Genomic DNA, 21,781 nt, shown 5'->3' with positions numbered 1-21,781 from the left:
ATTATTATTATTATTATTATTATTATTATTATTATTATTATTATTATTATTTTCTTAATGTAATTTGATCAGCGTTTTTATACCGATACATTTCGAGCTACAGGTTAGAGGATTACTATTATTATTATTATTATTATTATTATTATTATTATTATTATTATTATTTTCTTATAGTAATTTGATCGGTGATTTTATACCGATATATCTCGAGCAATAGGGTAGCATACGACAGGTACACAATCTCGCCTCAGAAGGCAGAGAACTGGGAACATTGTTGTGGTCAGTGGCTGACGTGTAGTGAATATTAGGAAGGAGAGGAGATATAAGTTGAACTCCAGACCTCCAGAGATACGAGAGAATGTGATGTGAATTAACGGTTGAATTTGAGAAATGATTCTCGGGTATTGAAAGTATGTGGGCTGGCTTGAGCAATGAATAGATTGCGCCAGTTTCAAATGAGTTAAATTTTATAGACACAATGTCCTAATGTAAGTGGGTTGAATAGTGTCTTTAGTCTCTGGACAGTGGAACGAATGTCAGCCGTGAGTTATGACTGAGAGGGGAGAGTCTGGAAAGGGGAGGACCAGACACAAGCAGAAAGGTTGGTCGTTCTAACAGTCTGCTTTCTGTTGAGAATAAAGATAGCAAGTTCTTTAATTACCACGCCGTAAACCACGACCCACAGAGCAATGTAGATGTTTCTGTCGTATGACAATGCTCACATGATTAGGGTAAATTAGGGTTTGATTGCAGGATCTTTGATGGAGACGAACATAGACAAATATTGGACCTTCAAGACATTCTCCACTCTACTTTGGCGTTCGAGACCGCAGCGCATGACCTTGAATGTGCCGCGCTGATCACCGGGAACTGGCGATTTGCTTCTACAAATCTATTCGTCTGCGACTTCAAGTTTATTTATAATCTTCATATATTATTTGATAGTGTTGTGACTTTGTGCCTGACAGAGTGTGAAACTGACCCATTTCTCCAATATTCATAAACATTGTGTGATTTCGCCTACTTGTTTTTACGGCTGACGATGACCTGGACTAGGGTCGAAACCGGTCCCATTTAAATAAGAATGTAATTACTACATTTCTTTCTTTTATGTATTGAATTGGTTGAACTTCAATTATTTAATTTTTCATGTTTATGTACTGTTCTGCGCGAATTTAGGCTTCGTGAACTTTCACTGATAGTTGTTGTAAGTGACGAGTTTGTTGTCGAGCCTGTGTTTGTTTGGTTTTTATTTCACTTTTCTTCTAATTAGTGGAGACGCGTAACCTTATTTTCTTTTCCATGGTTTAAGTAAAGCATATGATTATTTCTCCAGTATACTTTTATTTACGTATAGATATTTGGTGGCGGTAGATGTAAGATAAACGACCACTCTGGGATAGTTGAGTTAATGTAAGTAAATTTAACTTAATGATGTGGGATTCGGTCCCAGGGGATACTGGTATTTGGAGGAAAATGGTTCATAATTATAACTGTAAATAGGTAATACGTGTTATATTTTGTTTTGTGTGACACTCAACAGTTTTAATGTTCAACAGGTGAAAGACAAACAAAACGTGAGGTAGAAACGTAGTATGTCTATGAGTATGATCATCCCTCGGGGATGTGAAACATTTTTGTCTTATGTAAAATTAGGTATCCATCAGGTTGTTGGTTCGGATGGAAGTTTTTCCTTCATCTGAAATATTATTAGAAGCTGTGGTCATCCGCATAGATATTCTAATGGAATGTGGATGAAGTTAGCTGATGGATGGTAGCACGGATTTTACCGTTGCTAAGAATTGTTTTCATTGTGTCAATTTATATTACCTTACCAAGAATGTCATAGTGTTTGTATAGATTTCAACGAGCGCCTTAGTAAATGGGAAAAACTTATTTGTGCTTATTCTTTACCGAAAAACAAGCATCCAAAAACCTCTTCCGTACATTGTAGGCTTTTAAGTTAAAGTTAATAGCCTCTACATGCCGCGAACGGTCTTCGACCCTGAGGAGTCCGTGTTCAGACCTCAGGAACGGGAGAGTAGCTTTGACCTGGCTGTGCCGTATGGCCGATAACTTCTCATGTGAGTGGATTAACGATACAATCCCAATGAGGGGAAATCGGCACAGGCCGAATAGGTCCCTTGACTATCGACCTCCGTGGAGCATGGTTCCATGTGTTAGTGACCCGAAAGGGTTGGTTTGCTGTCACATGGTCCTATGAGTCACGAGGGATGGTGGGAAAGGTTCCAATACATACATACAGACAGACAGACAGAAATTACGGAAAAGTAAAAAGGGCATTTTCTTGTTACTATGGACATGACCGATACAGAAATACCATTCTTTTCAAATTCTGAGCAATGTACACACAAAACTCTTATTTTATATATATAGATGATACCGAGCTCTTGGAACAGCCAACCACTCGCTAGCGCATCCAACAATGGAATTCTGAATTGCATACATTTTAATCCTCTGCACTCGCCTTTTTCTCACTAAATTTGGATTTTTAAACTAAGTACTAATTTTGAACTTAGGTAATTTTTACTTCTCTATAATTGAGTTCGTACTTTCTACTTCATACCTGTAAAAACTGTAATACAATTGATAGATCCCTTACCATGGAAATAGTGGATCAAAATTAGTATGTTTTCACTTGAAAAAGTTCAACGTAAAACCTTAACTAATACAATATGGCTGATATTGAGTTTATTTGATTTTTAGGCTGTTTAGAACTGAAGGCTCCATTCTCCACAGTAAATGACACAGCCTGTACGGTGTCTACCTCAATGTGTTAAAAAAGTTGTTTTCTTACAAGTTTTTTACATCGCACTGACACAGACAGGTCTTATGGCAACGATGGGATAGGAAAGGCTTAGAAGTGGGAAGGAAGCGATCGTGGCATTAATTAAGGTACAGCCCCAGTATTTGCCTTGTGTGAAAATGGGAAACCACAGAAAGCCATCTTCAGGGGTGTTAAAAAATAAAGAAGCAATATCTATTTCTTTTGAAACTTTGATTTCATTCCACCCCTGTGCAAAAAAAAAAAAAAAAAAAAGGCAATGATTCCCTTAAGATTGACATTTTTTGAAGTAATTGTAATTTTACTGATTACTTGTTGAAAATGTAATTTGTAATTGAAGAGCTCATTATCAAAACTCACCAAGTCAAAAAATATATATATTTTTTCAGGAAATGTATTTCTTGAACCAGAGCCCATGTAAAATGAAATGGTGTATGGCTTTTTGCGCCAGGAGTGTCCGAGGACGTTTGGCTCACCAGGTGCAGGTCCTTTGATTTGACTCCCATAGGGGACCTGCACATCATGATGATGGTGATGGTGAAGATAACACATACACCCAGCCCCAGTGCCAGTGAAATTAACCGATGATGGTTAAAATTTCCGACCCTGCCGGTAATTGAACCCAGGGCCCCTGTGGCCAAAGACCAGCGTGCTAACCATTTAACCATGGAGCCAGACAGAGTCTATGTAGACAATATTAATTCATTACAACTAGAGTTGGGAAGTCATCATCTGGAGCAGTTTCCAACTACAGGCTGAGTCTGCTTGGAACATAAGCCTCTCCATCGTTTTCTGTCCATCCACCAATTCTCTTCTCTCACTGTCATCCAGTTCCCCCCTCTTGCCTCGATGCTTTTCTTCACACCTTTCAGCCATCTGTCCTTTGGTCTTCCTCTAGGGCTCCTTCCCTTCAACTCCATTTCTAACATCTTTCTTGGTATCTTCTCTTCTCCCATTCTCTTAACATGTCCATACCACTGCAGCCTTGATTTTTCTATCTTTTCCTGTAGGGGTACCCAATTTACCATTTCCCTAACTCTCTTATTTCTTACTCTGTCCATTCTCATTAAACCTACTTGACACCTTTGAAACTTCATTTCCACTGCTTGTATTCTACTTTTATCCCTCTTCTCCATCACTTTTGTTTCTGATCCATACGTCAAAATCGGCACAAAATAAGTCTTGTAAATAATTCCTTTACATCTCTTTGTTACATCCCTGTTCTGCAAGGATCCTCCCATACTCTTTAAAGAATCCATTTGCACACCTTCGCCTTTCATAGATTTCCATCCTGTTTCCTCCATTTTTTTCAATTACACTTCCCAGATAGGTATTTAAATTAGTAAAAGTAATCAAATTACTTGTAATGATTATGTTCTTACAAGGGGGAATCAAATATAAATGGGATTTTATTTTTTATTTAAATTCATTTACTGAAAAACACAAGGCAACTACAATTTAATTTTCCACACAGTTTCCTGCTTTGGAAATGCATTTGTCCCAACATATGGCCAGCTTTCTGATACCCTCGTCATATAAAGAACAGGGTTGTGTCACCAGCCAGTTGCGCATGAAGTCTTTCACACTCTCATCATCTTCAAATCGTTGCCCTCCTAGAGCTTCTTTAAGCGGTCCAAACAAATGGAAATCATAGGATGATAAGTCTGTGCTGTAAGGAGGATGATCAAGTGTAGTCCAGTGCATTTCCTATAGCTTGGAGACCGTTTCAGCCCATCTGGAACACACTTTACGGAACTGTAGGTCGTTTCTGATGATTGCTTGACAACTCTCATAACTGATTCCGACTTGTTTGTCAATTTCTGATACTCTCACCTGTTGATTGTCGTCAATAATGTCTTTAACCGCACAAATGTTTTCGTCTGTAATGCTGGTCTGAGGACGGCGATCGTGTTGTTGATTTTTCACCCGTTCTTGTCCTTCCTTGAACTTTTTATGTCAGGCAAAGATTACCGAACTGTGCAGTCAATCTCTGGCAAATTTCTGCCACTGTAACTCCTTCATAAGCAACAAATTTTATAATTATGCATTGTGCAGTGGAGGGGTGCACCTGTTGCTCCGACATAGTGAGCGTTACTGACAAAACGGCAGGAAATATCTAACAGCACACTCTCCCCACTCCTAACGGTCCCGCCTAAGCTTAGCAGAAGCGCGGGGCCAGTCTTACCAACTGTTGATGTTCAGGAACAAAAATCCTGTTTATATTTGATTGGGCTTCGTAGTAATTTTTATTTGTAATTTACTTCTTGAAATAAAATTGTAATCGTTGCATTCTAGTAACTGATATACCAGAAATGTGAAAAAATAAATTATGATGAAAATAATATTTTCACTTCTACTACAGCAGAACCTGTAGCTTTACTAGTTCTGAATGAGGTACTTTCAAAGACATTCCAACAATGTTCTTAAAATTAAACACAGTCGTTGCTTCAAGTACCCCTGTAGGGCATCTTTTCATTAAATGCAAAGATGTTCATTCTCTCCCACCCCTAAGACGTAGAGGATTAGCGATGTGAATTTTAAGAACTAATTAATTTATTTGCAAAGTAAATGGAAAATCACTAGACTGAGTAGCTTGAATGGTAGAGCGCTGGCCTTCTGAGCCCAACTTGGCAGGTTCGATCCTGGCTCAGTCCAGTGGCATTTGAGGGTGTTCAAATATGTCATCTCGTCGCCATAAGACCTATCTGTGTCGGTGCGACGTAAAGCCCCTAGCAAAAAAAAAAAAAAAAAAAAAAAAAAAAAAATGTCATCCTCATGTTGTTAGATTTATTGGGACATTAAAGAATTCCTGCGGGACAAAAATCCAGTTTCTCTGCAACTCTTAAAGCAGTAAAGGTAGCAAGTAGGACGTAAAATCAATAACCTTATCAAATAAAAAGTCATTTCAAACGTTAAATGTCACTAACTTAAATAGAAATGATAGGAAAAGGTCATTACACATAATGTAAGTCTTTTCTCGAATCTTCCAAGGTATCATGTTTAGTCTCATCTAGCAACTTAATGTCTCTACTAGAAAACTCGTGCTGCTACATAAAATTTGTTAAAAATAGGTCAGATAACTCATCTTGATATACCCGTCGTAGTCATATTGTTTTGGCTGCCCTTTTAAATGGTTTAATGAGCATTTAATAAGTAGCGCGTTATGATACACCACAGTTCGTCCATCCATCCATATATTCGCTTTCTTATCCTGCAGTTGTTGATGTAAAGGTTGGCATTGTGTCGTAGAAGGCAATGGTACTTTTAATCGCAGTTCTTCTGTATAGAACGGTTGTCTTGTGAGCTCATAGGTTACACTCGAAGGAGCATTTTTTTGCCAGGCAGAAAAACTTTTTAAGGTACGTGGCCTTCACTCTTTCTAGTGTGGCTACATTATCCTTCGATAGATGTTCCCAGATAATTATGTCTAAGGCACATGTCTTGATGGGGTCTGTTTGTATGTAGATCTTTTCCTCTTAGCAGCATGTAAGTTATTAGGAACACTCTGCCATCTGTTGAATATATCTGGAAGCTCAGGAAGGTTAGAGAATCAAAGAGTATTTAGCAGGGAACAGTATTCTTCTGTGATCAAAGGAAGTGTATACTCTCTGGCTTGACAGGTCATAATCAAACATGGATGCATGCAATGACATTACTAAGGATGAAAATCATATAGGCTATATCACAATATTAATTATTATTATAATTTATTATTTAGTGTATGATGCTACAGTCGACAATTGACTATGTACAAGTTCTTGACAGGCACAAAAAAAAATTGACTCTATATACATAAAAAATATATATATAAACTCCACATTAAAAAGGTAAATGTGGGAGTCTTTCAGTCTCTTAGAGACAAAACAATATTAGTGAAAGTGTTAGTCGCTTAACAACCTGCTAAGTACAGAATGTATTGAGGGCTAGGGTAAGCCTTCACCTGCAATTATTGGAGTGGTCATTTAATGACTTGATTTTATGATGACACAAAGCTGGCTGAACTTAGAGACCTATCAATGTCTCATGATTCACTGGTAGGTAATTCTGGAGAGAATAAAACAAAAATGAAGAAAATCAGTCCAGCAGTATGGATGGATGGTTTTTCCAAAGCTATTTTTAGTCATCGTCATCAACATCATCATCATCATCATCATCATCATCATTTCTTCACTCCATTTAAAAGGGCAGGCAAAACAATATGTCTATGACAGGTATATCAAGACGAGTTATCTAATCTATTTTTAACAAATGTTATGTAGCAGCACGAGTCCTCTAGTAGGGACATTAAGTTGCTAAGTGAGACTAAACATGATACCTTGGAAGTTTCGGGAAAAGACTTACATTATGTGTAATGACCTTTTCCTATCATTTCTATTTAAGTTAATATACCGGGTGGTCCACCAAACCCTTGCAATCCAGTTTTATGCATCCCTTCACATTTACTACAATTCTGAAAGACATCAGTCCCTCTCCCTAAACCGGGGTAATACAACAAGATGTGTGTTTAAGGGCTAGAAGACAACAGGAATCGTGAGCACCACTATTAATTCATTATGAGTACCTCAAATGTACCCGTAAAATGAGTATGGATACGCAGATTATACCATATGTCAAGTATCGCAGTAGCTCACATGGCAAGCGGGCAGGGAGATATGTGATAGTGGACAGTGCTCGAGGTAGGAGGTTCGAATCCCACATAAGAATTTTCTTTTTAACAGCAGTTGCCTGGGATATGGAAAGGTTGCATACTTGATACTGGCCACAGACCATCATCTCCACATCCTCGTCCAACCCAGCACCATACCCAATGCAATGATACATACAGTCTTTTACACGGCCAAATAAACAAATCAGTCCTTGGAAGCTATCAAGTATGCAACCTTACCACATCCCAGGCAACTGGTGTTAAAACAAAATTCTTATGTGGGATTCAAACCTCTTACCTCAAGCACTGTCCACTATCACATATCTCCCTGCCCACTTGCTAGGTGAGCTAGTGCGACACTTGACCTATGGCGCCCACTTCTGAGCCTATAGAGTACCGTGCTCTTGGTCTGTGCATCCATCTCTGTTTTAAAGTACGTGTTCTGCGTATCTGAACTCGTTTTATGGGTTCATTTGAGGTACTCATAATGAATTAATTGTGGCGCTCATGATTCCTGTTGTCTTCTAGCCCATAAACACACATCTTGTTATATTACCCCGGTTTTGGAAGAGGGACCAAAGTCTTTCAGAATTGTAGTAAATGTGAAGGTATACATAAAACTGGATTGCAAGGGGCTGGTGGACCACCCAGTATAGATGGTTTAAAAAAAAAAAATTTTAAATACCCACATCTCCAGAAACCATAAAAGTAGATGGTGGGATAGCATTATTAACATCAGTGACCAATCCTATAATACCTATCTCAGACAATCCACTTTAACATCCAAGTTAGAATGATGAAAGGTTGGTATTTCTTTCAAAGTCTGTTTGCAATGATTGAAATTTACAAGCAAAATATCTCTATTAATTGTCAAATTAAAATTGATATTCTGACTTTTCATAGACTAAAGAGAGATTTTAAAAAGTAAAAATTGACTCCTTTTACCAATACCTTATCCTCCAGAGTAACATAAGCATTTAACAGCCACTGGTATGATGGGTTGTTGTTGTTGTTGTTATTATTATTATTATTATTATTATTATTATTATTATTATTATTATTATTATTATTATTGCAGGTCATTACAGATAATCTACTGTATTTCTGTTGTTAAGGATTAATCAGATCTCTTCCACAGTTTTCAAAAGTACCCATTTAAAGCAGTTTCCAAAAGACTTGGTTCTTCAACTGAAATTGCAATTTACAACTCACCATTAGTTGGACCATACTGGATCCACTTGATGAACATGAGAGCCACCATGTAGCCAAACAGAAGCACGAGAAAGAGGAGCTGAGGGATGAACTCCAAAAAAATGTGTTCATAGTGCTTGAAGTGTCTGCAACATAAAAATAAATATATTCCTTAGTAACTCACAACCAATATGTGGTTTATGGAGATGTTAGTCATTGGAACTTACAAAAAAACAGCAGGAAAATGGTTTTGGGTTCTTTTTTTTGTTTGATTACAAGTTGCTGTATGTTGCACCGACACAGATAGGTCTTATGGCAATGATGGGATAGGAAAGGGTTAAGAGTGGGAAGGAAGCAACCATGGCCTTTATTAGGGTACATCCCCAGCATTCGCTTGGTGTAAAAATGGAAAACCATATTTAGGGCTGCCGACAGTGGGGTTCGAACCCACTATCTCTCGAATGCAAACTCACAGCTGTGTGCCCCTAAGCGCACGGCTAACTCACCCGATTTTAAAAAATTCAAAAAACGCTTGAGGGCATTGAAACAAGGAACACCAACAACAACAGTTCTAATATTTAAACATTTACAAAACCACTAGCAAGTGTCAAATTGAATCATACTGTGCTGTTTATAAAGTGTGTGGCTTTATTAGATTATTACGAAAAGAAAAATTAAAAAATAAAATATTTAGATTGGCATGTACTACATTAGTTGGTTACTGCACAGTAAAGTGGTGAAGGGGACTGTTTGAGCACCCTGTAGGAAGACAAACATTTCCTTTCTGATGACTTCTTTGGCAACAGTCAAGGAATCCCAACTTTCTGGAGCCAGGAAGAAGCTGCATTATTTATGTGTTGCAAGTATGTGGAAATATTCCACCCTCATTTGAGGGGATGTATGGCATGCCCTGTTTGAAACTCCTACATGCTCATTGGTCAATAAGTTTTCTCTTTATTCTGCCTATATGGCCATATAGGTTAGATGCAGAAGTTTGGGAAGGTGATTCGTTTCTTGTGTGTTGTCCTGAGCAGACATCTTTTCCGCTGAGCACCTGTTCCGCAGAAGACATTAGCTGGTATCATGGGGCAAATAAAGTAAGTTTGTTCTAACTAACTGAACTTAACATTAACAGGCATGTAGGAGTGAACAGAGCAATTCCAAGTCCTCGTATTATAAATTATAGAAGTATTACAATGCTGTAATATGTAACGCAAATTGTCTGGATCAGGCAAATTTTCTTCACAAGATTATGTAAATGTAATGTTACGTTTTTAAATTCATCATTTGTCTGTTTCCCATATAATGGGGCTAGCCCACTGAACTAGAGGAATCTTCAATTCCAAAGTAGATTTGCAGTTGCATATGTTACCACCCCATGGTACTTATCCATTATATGAAAGTAATTGCATGATCATGTTTCTAGAATCCCCTTGAAATCCGTTAGCTTACTAGTATTTCTGAAATTGCTACTGTTTAACCTTTGTTTCTGAACTTTAAATTCCCTTTGATATTGCCTTTAAACCCGAGGGCATTTTATTTTATGTCGGGTTCATCACCCAGGTTGTGAAGGCAGGACCGCAAGTTTAAATGCCTGCTAGCACTTTGATACAGATGTGCACTTCTTAAATTGCAGCACAGTAAATAAGTTTGTTAGCTTTCTTATATTCAAGGTTTGTAAAGCCCATGCTTACCTTAATTTCCTTATATTTCCAACAAACAGGAGTGGGTTTCAAGCTAATTATCATCATCATCATCATCTTCAGCAGCAGCAGCAGCATTTCCCATTATCCAGCTGTAGCCGGGTAGGGGCAAGTATGGTTCCTCTCCACTTTCTTCAGTCTTTCCACCACTTCTTCTCCAACACTGTGTCCCAGTCCAGGTTTCTTTCTCTAATACTGCGTTGGATTGTGTCCTTCCATCTCAATCATGGTCTTCCATAACCTTTAAGCTACAATATGTAGGGCTGGTTGATATACCCAATACAACCTGCGGACCAACAGGTAGCCCAATTCCTGGAGGCTTTAAAATACTGGGACACCCTCTCTCCAGGGGTCGTAAATATGGAGGGCCCCTGCCCTGGGTTATGGGTGAAGTCCTCAACGGCATCTATGGCGGAGAAGATGAACTTTGGTACTGTGGGGATGGCGGAAGGGGCAAATCCATAGCGTCTGTACTCCAGAGGAGCAGCTACGAAAGGTGTCTGTCTCCATGTTAGGGGCAGTAGGTATAAAATGCCTTTGGTTGTGGCGAGCCCATCGTAACAATAGCCTATATGGATAAAGCAGATATGGTGTCAAGCTAATTATATTTGGGATTAATTCCATCAGTGTAGTTCCTTCTTTTGGATGATACTAATTTCAGCTATATTTTAATTTTAATAAAATGTTTTAGTAAGTATTCTTGATTTCTATGTCCTGATACCTCATCGCTCCAACAGTTTACGATTCCTGGACCTGCTTTCCACCCTTTCTTCAATTAATTTTAGTATGTGTTTAATTGTATCGCTCCTGGCATGTACATTTTTTGTGTACAGACTTAATTCGGTGCACATTTAAAGAGAGTGAGAGGAAAATCAAAAAGAATACATACAATAGGACAAACACAATGGCAAGAGGGAGCAACAGAAATAGAAGACAAGGACAAACATGGAAGCACAAAAGAACAAAAACTATCTTCACATCTTCACACATTGCTGTCTCACTGATGGAATTAATCCCAAATATAATTAGCTTGACACCATATCTGCTTTATCCATATAGGCTATTGTTACAATGGGCTCGCCACAACCAAAGGCATTTTATACCTACTGCCCCTAACATGGAGACAGGCACCTTTCGTAGCTGCTCCTCTGGAGTACAGACGTTATGGATTTGCCCCTTACGCCATCTCCACAGTACCAAAGTTCAGGCTCACTCCTCATCAATCCGAGATCTTCTACATCCATCTCTTCTCACCCCCCGATGAACTTGTACTTCACAGCTTCATCAGAAGTGTGGACATTAACACCCATCTTGACAGATCTTCATGTCGGACAAGTGTAGGATAAGAAGAAAGCCGGATAAGAGTACTCTTATTTAAAAACCACTTGTAAAAAGGAATCATTACTTGATCTTGATTTGAAGACATCAAAAATCTTCTAGAGTTCTATGGATGGCTGGTTGTCACGTATTCTTGAAATGGGGATTAATGATGATTGTGTCGAATAGGGGACTTCTCCAGTTGTTAATAAAATGGACCACGAATATTCTTACGAACATATTTCTATGGATATACGGTACATGTAGTTCTTTTAAGTCCCTTGTATTATTTCCTCCCCACAGCTGACTCAAGTGTCATCACCTGCCTTGCTGCCTGTCATCTTGCATCTGGTGTAGTATCTTTGTGTAAGAACTGTTACAAGCAAGAAGTTGTAGTGTTAGGTTTTATTGACTTAGATGTTTTAATCATTGTAGTTTATACAGGATAGCTTAGGCATCACGAGTACTCCTTAAAAATCTGTATTAATTTAGTTTCAATTTTAATCTTAATCAGTAGGTAGCGGCTGATGATGTGCAACTATCGGATGAAACATGTTCCGCAAATAAAAGGATACTGAAATAATAATCAATGGATTATTTTGTGCACTGAACAGGTGGGCCTCATATTGTACTTGTTCATATATAGTAATTTTCAATAAAGATCATTACAGTGAAATTTATTACTTGTAATTAATCAATCAATATTGATCTGCATTTAGGGCAATTCCCAAGGTGACAGATTCCCTATCTTTTGTTTTCCAAGCCTTTTCTTAAATGATTTCAAAGAAATTGGAAATTTATTGAACATCTGCCTTGGTAAGTTATTCCAATCCCTAACTCCCTTTCCTATAAACAAATATTTTCCCCAAGTGTAGATTTTTGTAATTTGTAATAAGTGGTATGTTCCGTGCTATCACTGGAGAAATGACATGGAATGACATTAGTAGACAAATAAGTTTGAGTGGTGTTTTTAAAAGTAGAAAAAAAGAAAATGAAGATAAAGTTGGAATTCAAGAGGACAAATCGGAACAAATATTAATTTATAGGATGGGGAATAAGGGATTGGAATAATTTATCAAGGGAAAAAATCTAGGTAAGTAGTTCATAGGGAATGTGTCACCTGGGGGACAACCCTAATTGAAGATCAGTTAAGTGAATTAACAATTATTTGTACTCACATGTGGTTTACAAGACTCATACACACGCCAAATATCATGTGTACCACACCAAAGATTATCGAGAGCTTCATTTTATACGTGTTGAGAAACACGATCTTGTTGGCTGTGGCAAGCTGAAAGAAAAAGAGAATGTACATTGTTTAATAACAATAAATTCTATTCTATTCAATATAATTATTTCAAAAAGCTACTGATAATACTACTTGAAGATAATTCAGTACCACTTGCCCCAGATGAACCATTGCTGAAATCATTATAATTTTAAAAACATACCGTATTAACTCACCTATAACATCCCACTTAATTTCTGATTATTAATGCGAGGGAAAAAATAATCAGAGAAAGAAATCACAAAAAATCTTTCAAGTGACCAGGCAGAAAGGGCAATATTTTGGTTAACAGAAAATCCTGTGCTTCTGCACCACATGTGCACTGGCCTTGGCTGTGGTATCTCTCTTCCCTAACACTTAATTTCTTGATGCCTTTCTAGCTTCTGAGCTCCATATCCCACAAAGCCGGGCAGCCACATGTACAGTATTGTGTAATTAGGAAACAACTATTACAGAAGCAGGACTGAAAATGAGTAAGAGAACAAGTTTTACAGCATCCTTCAAGTTGAATGTGTTAGAATATGCTGCAGAAAATGAAGCGAGAGTGGTGAGTCGTAAATACAAAGTGCAGCCATGTACGATTCGTTATTGGCGTAACAAGAGAGACAAATTATTAGGAGGAAAAAGCAATCTAATTCCATCCACAGTGTGAGAAAGAAAAATACAAAAATATGGATATAAAAGTTCTGGAGTGGATAGAGAAGCAAGAGACAACGGCAATGCTGTAAATCATGAAATGCTGCAGTTTATAGTGCGTGAAATTGCACAAAATTTTTTTATTGTAGGGAAGGATTTTAAACCAAGCAGAGGTTGGTCAGAACACTTTATGCACCAAACTCAGTTTACAGAGAAGGACATCACTGTGCCAGCGGCTTCCATCGGATTATACCAACAAAGTGTTCGAATTTCACCAGTTCATTGCAAAACTTCGTACACTGCAACGCTGTGCAGCCTTGAACTCTGTATGGTGTTGTGCAGGTGTGGCACAAACACAGCATTTAGTCATGTGGCCAGTCAGCTGGGCAGGGCTGGATCAAAACTATTTAAATGTGCTAATAACATATTTTGTGTGTTGATTTGAAGATTCTAGATGTTCCTTTTTCTGCTTTTAAGCCATGGAAATCTAACATACATCATATTAAATTTTCACCTATTTTTATGTTGAAAATTAGGGGGGGAGGTGTTATAGGCAGGTAAACACAGTATTGTAACATGTACAGCTTCACTGAAGTTAGCCATGATGTTGTGTTTACATTTACATGGCAGTTGTCTCAATTGATATTTGTAACCTCTATAATCATGATATATCTAAATAGCCATGCTTTATAAGAACAGCAGAAATACAGCTACCAACCAACATCTGTTCAAAATATTGTGAACTCAAAGAAAAATCATCACATATCATATTCATGAAAAACTAAGAAAGCAATATGGAGTCATGACAGGAATTTCAATCTCTACATTTATGGGAACACAGATAGACATTCCTGCCATTGTAAGGCACCTACAGATCAGCATGTTCTCACCTGACAAGTAAATGTACACCCTATGTTGACAGGTTAACTACTGTTATGACTACTTCCACTACTACTACAACTAATACTACTACAACTACTATATTTAAACATGTAACTAACCTGCCACACGGGATCCACTCCTAGTGGATAGGGCTCACCATCATAGGCGGTAGAGTTTGGGTCCAACATGAAGAGACTATTGTTTTGAAGTGTTCCTTCATCGTAATTGTTATGCCATTTAGAGCCGAATATGTTGAATGATTTAGAGAAGAAGTCATTATAAACAATACCAGTATATATAGAAAATACTCCCATGAGAAGAATGATGTAACGACCACCAAAGAAGATATTCCAGATCTGAAACAAATTAGTCATTAACTTTTTAAACTCAGAATAGGAATAAAACATATTAATTCACTGTAACATCAGCTCACATCACTTCTAAGCAGTGCTCAATTTCTAGAAATAGAGGTGCCGGAAATGTAATCTTCTGAAGAGGTAATTGTAATTACTGGCCTGAAAAAAATATCTTTGATTATATAAAAACTTGAACATTTTATTTTGCAAAACAAGTACAAAAACTTGTACTAAAGTAATGAAAGCAGTAAAAACCACAGTTTCATGACTGTTTAAGTTGCCTGGCGATTCTAAAATATTGTCCAAACTTTCAACATGTTTCCATCATAATTTTTGTCTCTTGACCTCTCCTTACTCTTGATGGCTAATGCTGAATAGTGTCCAGACACAAGCCAAGAGTCAAAATACTTAGCTGGGGTAAAGAGCCAAAGGGGAAGTCCATTGATCTTTACAAACAACAGACCAGAAACTGTTGCAATATTCACCGATGATCTCAATGGTATGATAATGAGGTTCGTCTGTGAGAAACCTCTTTCACATTCACTCAACGATATGACTATTAAATTGATTGACTGTTTCAATGGCGTGAGACTTTCCAGGAACTTTCTGGAATCCTGTAATTAGTTGCCTTTCATTGAGTTTGAACTTGGAGGCAAGTTTCCTCATTTCATTTTTCCCCAAAACATTACTGGGACATTTTGTGTCCAGTTTTTTTCATCTATTATTTTGATGGTGTCAGCAAACTCAAAGTCATTTTCACTGACCAGTCTTGTTTCACTAGATGTTTTAAGTGCCTTGTAAAACGTTTCACAGTTAGAAGAGGAACTCTGAAAAAACACAAGTTCTTTACTGCTTCTTGAGCCATCGATGAGTAAAATCCTGGAACTGATTTTCTTTCCTCGTATAAAGCAGCTGTAATTTTTAACTTTTTGTTAGCATAGCTTAGATGAACGTTGCGATGTTGCAAAAGCTTCACTTAAATCTGAGAGCTCTTGTAATGCATCAGCCATCAAGCTCAAGTCCAGAATGAAATTAGTTTCAGTTATCTTTTTGAGGAGGCCTTCAAGCCACACTACCACCCGCTTCAGTGATTTAGTCGCTATCACAGTACTCAATAGTAACGCACAACAAACCATCCTAGCTTCACATCATAATCGATCGTTATGACCTGCGAAGATTCTTTTTCGTGAAGTGTAACAAGTAGTAGACCAGGCCCACTCACTAACAACAGAGAAATATGTGAATAAATAAATGATTTTAACTATTGTAATGTCTTTTCCCTAAAGAGAGGTATCAGTTGCACCTCAAATCAAGCCCTGGTTCTAATTGATCAAATTATATATGTGTTCCTATTCTTTTACCACCTGTATTATTATCTTTGTATATTTCTTCCCTTTTCCTGTACTTATCTTGCTTCCTTCTTATCCTACTCTTATCCCACATAAAGACTGAAGATCTACGAGTGTCGATATCGGCCCTCCTAATGAAGTTGGGAAGCAGAAACAAGCTTAAATAATTCTTTAACAATTTCTTTACTTCACCCCCTGTGGATGGGGGGTTGCAGACAAAGAGTACGCCGGGCTGAATGGCTCAGACGGTCAAGGCACTGGCCTTCTAACCCCAACTTGGCAGGTTCGATCCTGGCTCAGTCCGGTGGTATTTGAAGGTGCTCAAATACGACAGCCTCGTGTTGGTAGATTTACTGGCACGTAAAAGAACTCCTGTGGGACTAAATTCTGGCATATCGGCGTCTCCGAAGACCGTAAAAGTAGTTAGTGGGACGTAAAGCAAATAACATTATTATTATAGACAAAGAGTAAACCAGCGGTATCCCCTGCCTGTCATAAGAGGTGTCTAAAAGGCGCAACCAAGGGATGATTGTCTTAGAACCATGAAAGTACTTGTGCTTGGTACCATTATATGAGGAACACCATGGATCGACGTTACCTGCAGTTAGTACCACCATGTGTCGAACACCAAGGATCTACGTTACCAATGAGTAGTACCTTTATGTGAGGAACCCCATAGTTCTGTGGTTAGTAGGGCCTATGATCGTGTGTATTCCACCGAAGCGGGAGAGCGGACATTCGGTTGCGTGAACTAATATCCATGTGCCGTAACGCTGTGCTGGAATGTGTCGGTTCCCCTGGGTTCAGAATAGATCTGCGCTACCTATGAGTAGTACCACTTTATGAGAAACACCGTGGGTGTATGTTGCCTGTGATTAGTACCACTATGTGAGAAAAAACACAGGTTTGGCTGGCACCCATGGTAACTACCACTATGTGCGAAAACCATGGATGTGCGTTACCTGAGAGTAGTTCCAATATATGATGAATACCATGTGTTTGTATTACCTGTGGTTGTTACCATAATATGTCATACACCGTGGGTCTACATTGCCTATGATTAGTAGCACTATGTTAGCAACATCATGAGTATACGTTGCCTGCGATTAGTTCCACTTAGTGAGGGACACCATGGCAATACCAGCACCCATGATTAGTCCCACTATGTGTGGAGCACCATGGGTCTGCATTGCTTGTGAGTGGTACCCTTATGTGCGAAACACCATGGGTTTGTGTTACCTGTGAGTGATGCCACTGTGTGCGACATATGATAGGTCTACATATCCTGTGATTAGTAACAGCATTAGAGAAACACCATGAGTCTATGTTACCTTTGACTAGTACCACTATATGAGAAAAACCATGGTTCCACCTCCCAGTGATTAGTACCATTATGAGGGGCTGGCGACCTGGATTTTCAAACCCTTTAGATAATTATGCATCATCCCGGTAATTCAGGCTTTGTGAATTGGATCCACTGATTGTTTATGTTTCACTATCATTTTTCCATCATCATTAATTTCAGATTCTAGTCAGTAGATAAATTTTGAAGTTTTAATTTTCATTTTGTTCACCTCTTATTGTTAGGGGCTGATGACCTAGGTGTTAGGTCCCTTTAAACAACAAACATCATCATCAATTTCTTTACTTCAAAAAGTGCTATTGCAGTATTTAATTAGAGAGTCAAACTAGTATTAGTGTTTTAAACAGAAAATATAATTTAACTTTTAATCTTGCATTGATCAGGTGGAACACCTCCTCCTTTGAATTATAGATTGAATTGAGTGTGACAAGATGTCGATGAGTTTGACAAACCAGTCATGTATGCATGCAGCCCTGTGAACAAGGCTGTTGCCATCTTGGAAAATCAGAGTGATGATGATGATGATGATGCTTGTCGTTTAAAGGGGCCTAACATCTAAGGTCATTGGCCCCAAAAATTAGAGTGTCCATAGTATACCAATCACAAACATGTTGAATGAAGGGTAATAATTAATCTTTGAGAATGTTGAAATAAACATCCTGGTTTATGTTCACGGTGACCTGAATGAGAACGTCCAAGTCATAGTATGAAAAACAACCCCTAAAACCTGACAAAAACACGTCTGGCCTAAATTACACCCTACACACACAGTGCAGGGCAAACACCTCATTGGGCCTTCATTACACTGGATGCCTTGAATTATTTGAAAACAGATAAAATCATGACTTATTGCATCACACTACTTGCCTCCAGTCTGCTACTGTCCACGTTCGGTGTTGTTTGGCCCTTCAAAGACGTTCGACTTTATGTTTAGCTGTGAGCAATGACCTCTTTGAGGTACCTAACTTCAAATGTACACTGCATGCAGTTGTCTTTGCAATGTTCACTCAGAAAGTGATCAGGGTGGACTTTCATTCACTGATAGCAGCAATTCCTATCGGGTTTGAAACCTATTTTCATTGACAACATTTAACACTCGTCTCTGGTCCCTGTCGTTAGGGTCTTTGTACTACCACAGTTCTTATGCCATGTTTCATGGCTGCAAGTGGTATACCGGTACCATTCTTGGTAGACCCATTGGAGAGTCCCCATTGATACACAAAGAAATCTGGCAACTTCATTCACTGTACAGTCATATGCATTTCCAAACACAAGAGCTCCATTCCACCAATCTGTCATGTCTTCGCTTCAGCCCATATTGATGCACTGTTTCTATATAACTAACTGGCACACAAACACAGCACTTCACTGCTTTAGTCATAAATGTCAGCAGTGAAGGATCGCACGAGTGCTTGGTACCAGTGCAACACAATCTACATCGCTCCAAAGCAAGCACGATGCTATGTCAAAGGTGGTGACACTGTGTACAAAGAGTGTGTGAGAGAGTCTGTTGATAAGAGGAAGGGCAGAGCAGAGCTATTTCTTGCTATGATCAGGCATTACATGGCCTGGAATGATGTAAAATGATTTAAAATTGGGATACCAGTACTGTCGATGGGGTTAATGAGGAGAATGGCCTCTGAAGAATAGAATAAAGGTTACCAGTAAGTAATATAAAATAGTATTGCAAATAAATAGTACTGACCTCACTCTTGGACTTCTGCTTAGACAACTTCTGCTCCCAAAGAACCATATAAAGTGCAGATAGTGTTACAATCAGTCCATGACCAGCATCACCAAACATGATTGCGAACAGGAATGGGAATGTGACAGTTGTGTACAAGGCTAGAAACAGATGATAAAAATAATAATAATTATGATGATAATAATAATAATAATAATAATAATAATAATAATAATAATAATAATAATAATAATAATAATAATAATAATAATAATAATAATAATAACAACAGCCTGGAAGTTCAAGCATTTATTTCGGCTAAAATAGTCAGGCAAATGAACACTTAAAATTTAGGAAGGTAGGCAGTAAAATAACAAAAGTAGGCATTTATAAATGATGAAAATAGGCACTAGCAGTGGCAGCTGCTCTCTATGTGCACAGGGTCACGTGCCCTCACTCCTACCCACTTATAAGATATGAGCCTCCTTGCTTCCCAGGTAGAAATTAAAATGTATGTATTGAATATGAGGACACATTAAATTTTCTTTTGTAAAGTCATTGTTTACTATACAATATGCTTAGTGTATTTAATTGAATATTTACTAAACAACGTACTCTATTCTGTACATTGCAGTTCACTTTTCTGTGTATTCATAACATTGTTGTAAAGTTAAATGATCCAAGGGATGATGATGATGATGATGATGATGATGATGTCAGGCTGAGTACTTCAGATGGTAGAGCACTAGCCTTCTGAGCTCAAGTTGGCAGGTTCGAACCCGGTTCAGTCTGGTAATATTTGAAGGCTCTCAAATACGTCACCCTTGTGTCTGTAACTTCATTCCTGCAGGACTAATTTGGCATCTCTGAATTTATTTATTTAGTTTAGTTTAGTTTAGTTCTGCTCTTGTCTGTGTGACCCCTTAAATCATACCTCACGAGTCGCCACTGGGCAATAGGATAATAAAAATGGTGTAAGCTACTATATGCGCACTTTTTAGCGATAGATTTACACCCTAGTGCTGAAGCAGTCTACTTCGGCGATTTTCGAGATTCATACTGGCAATCTTTGAAACACAAACTATGAATCGCTTATGCATCACTGTGTGACGTCTGGCGTACACTTTACATACTAGTATTGTTGTTATTCACACAGCAAAGCCAAACTATAGAATTCACTCTAGGAATAAGATTCGCATCCAGAAATGTTATATAATATGTGTGTGACACAGTTGTTGGCTTGAAATAACAAAGGTTTAGAAAATTCATATCGATTGATCATATTATCGATTCAATTCAGATTTCATTTCCATTCAGTTGGCAGTACTAACGGAACCGGAAGTGCTCCCCCTTTACTCCTCAAACCGGTACACAAATCTATCACTAAAAAGTGCGCAGATAGTACTTAAAACAAATCTACATCACATTTTAGTACTTAATCTTACATAACAGGTATGGAACCCGGCAACTCTCTCGACCAGTTGGCATGTGGAGCAAGATTTTTAGTAGAGATTTGTGCAATACAAAAATATCGTTTGTGCAAACTTTATCTAAGTGAATCTCACATACAGGTTACGTGTCGATATCCTTGTGGGCGGAAACCCATTTATGGGCTTGAACAATACTTTAAAAAGTTACCGGCTCTCTGAGTTCAAGTAGTTACACGAATATTCAACAGATGACACAAGCTCTACTTCCAAACATTTTAAATCTGGATGCTGGCATTACAACTTTGTTAGGCACATTTCTTTATAAGTTATCAGCTAACTTTGTTGACCGTGCACAACTGATGAATAATGTGATTTACATTTTCCATTTTTTCCCTGCATTTTTTAGCAAAATGGTTAAAAGAAAACTAATCACACGTGATTCAATTGACAGAACAACCTTAATTCAGATCTTAGAGGAATTTGGCTTAGACGGTAAAACAAGAGTGATCATCCAACAGACTCTCACCAGCATCTCAAAAGTGAAGTTCAGAGGGGAGAAATCAGATGCCTTTGAAATACGAAGTGATTCGTGAATGGCTTAGAGAAACGAGTTATGAAGGAGTCAAAAGCAGAGTCAGACTAGGCCACAGGAACAAGAACCTTTCAATTGACTGTCTAGCATTTGCAGACGATCTTGCAGTTTTCGCTGATTTCTTGGATGTGGCCACAAAGTAGATCAATAAGCTTCAAACACAAGCTGCAAAGGTGGGCCTCCAGATCTCCTTTGAGAAAATGAAATTCATTACAAACATCAAACTGGCGCCAAGTGAGCTAGAAGGGACTCATGGGAAAGTCAAGCAGGTTGAAAAATGTAAGTATCTTGGTGAATGGGTAGAAACTAAAACATCTGAAAAAGAAGCCTTTGCATCACGCATGAATGAAAATTGAAATGGCTTACCATCTGACTAAAAATGTCTATAACAAAAGATATATATACTGTATATCTCTGAATGAAAAAATCAAATACTACTGCACTGTCATCCGTCCAGATACTCTATATGCAGCAGAATGTCTCCTCATGAACAAAAAAGGCATGATGGAGAAATTGGAGGCTAAGGAAAGGAAGATTTT

General features: G+C 38.1%; 1 protein-coding gene across 6 annotated transcripts in view; it reads right to left on the bottom strand.

The window, feature by feature from the left end:
• The window catches only part of LOC136857520 (V-type proton ATPase 116 kDa subunit a 1), a 581,303-nt gene that overhangs the window by 44,372 nt on the left and 515,150 nt on the right, over nucleotides 1-21,781 (bottom strand). For all 6 annotated transcript variants that reach the window (XM_067136242.2, XM_067136245.2, XM_067136244.2 and 3 more), the window contains 4 exons: nucleotides 19,242-19,381; nucleotides 14,588-14,824; nucleotides 12,841-12,953; nucleotides 8,664-8,788 (listed from right to left, as the gene is read on the bottom strand). In XM_067136242.2, the coding sequence (XP_066992343.2) occupies nucleotides 8,664-8,788; nucleotides 12,841-12,953; nucleotides 14,588-14,824; nucleotides 19,242-19,381 (615 nt within the window). The remainder of the gene's footprint in view (nucleotides 1-8,663; nucleotides 8,789-12,840; nucleotides 12,954-14,587; nucleotides 14,825-19,241; nucleotides 19,382-21,781) is intronic.

This window comes from Anabrus simplex, chromosome 1 (genome assembly GCF_040414725.1).
Source record: "Anabrus simplex isolate iqAnaSimp1 chromosome 1, ASM4041472v1, whole genome shotgun sequence".
In the NCBI taxonomy this organism is placed as follows: domain Eukaryota; kingdom Metazoa; phylum Arthropoda; class Insecta; order Orthoptera; family Tettigoniidae; genus Anabrus; species Anabrus simplex.
This window is presented reverse-complemented; position numbering and strand designations above follow the sequence as displayed.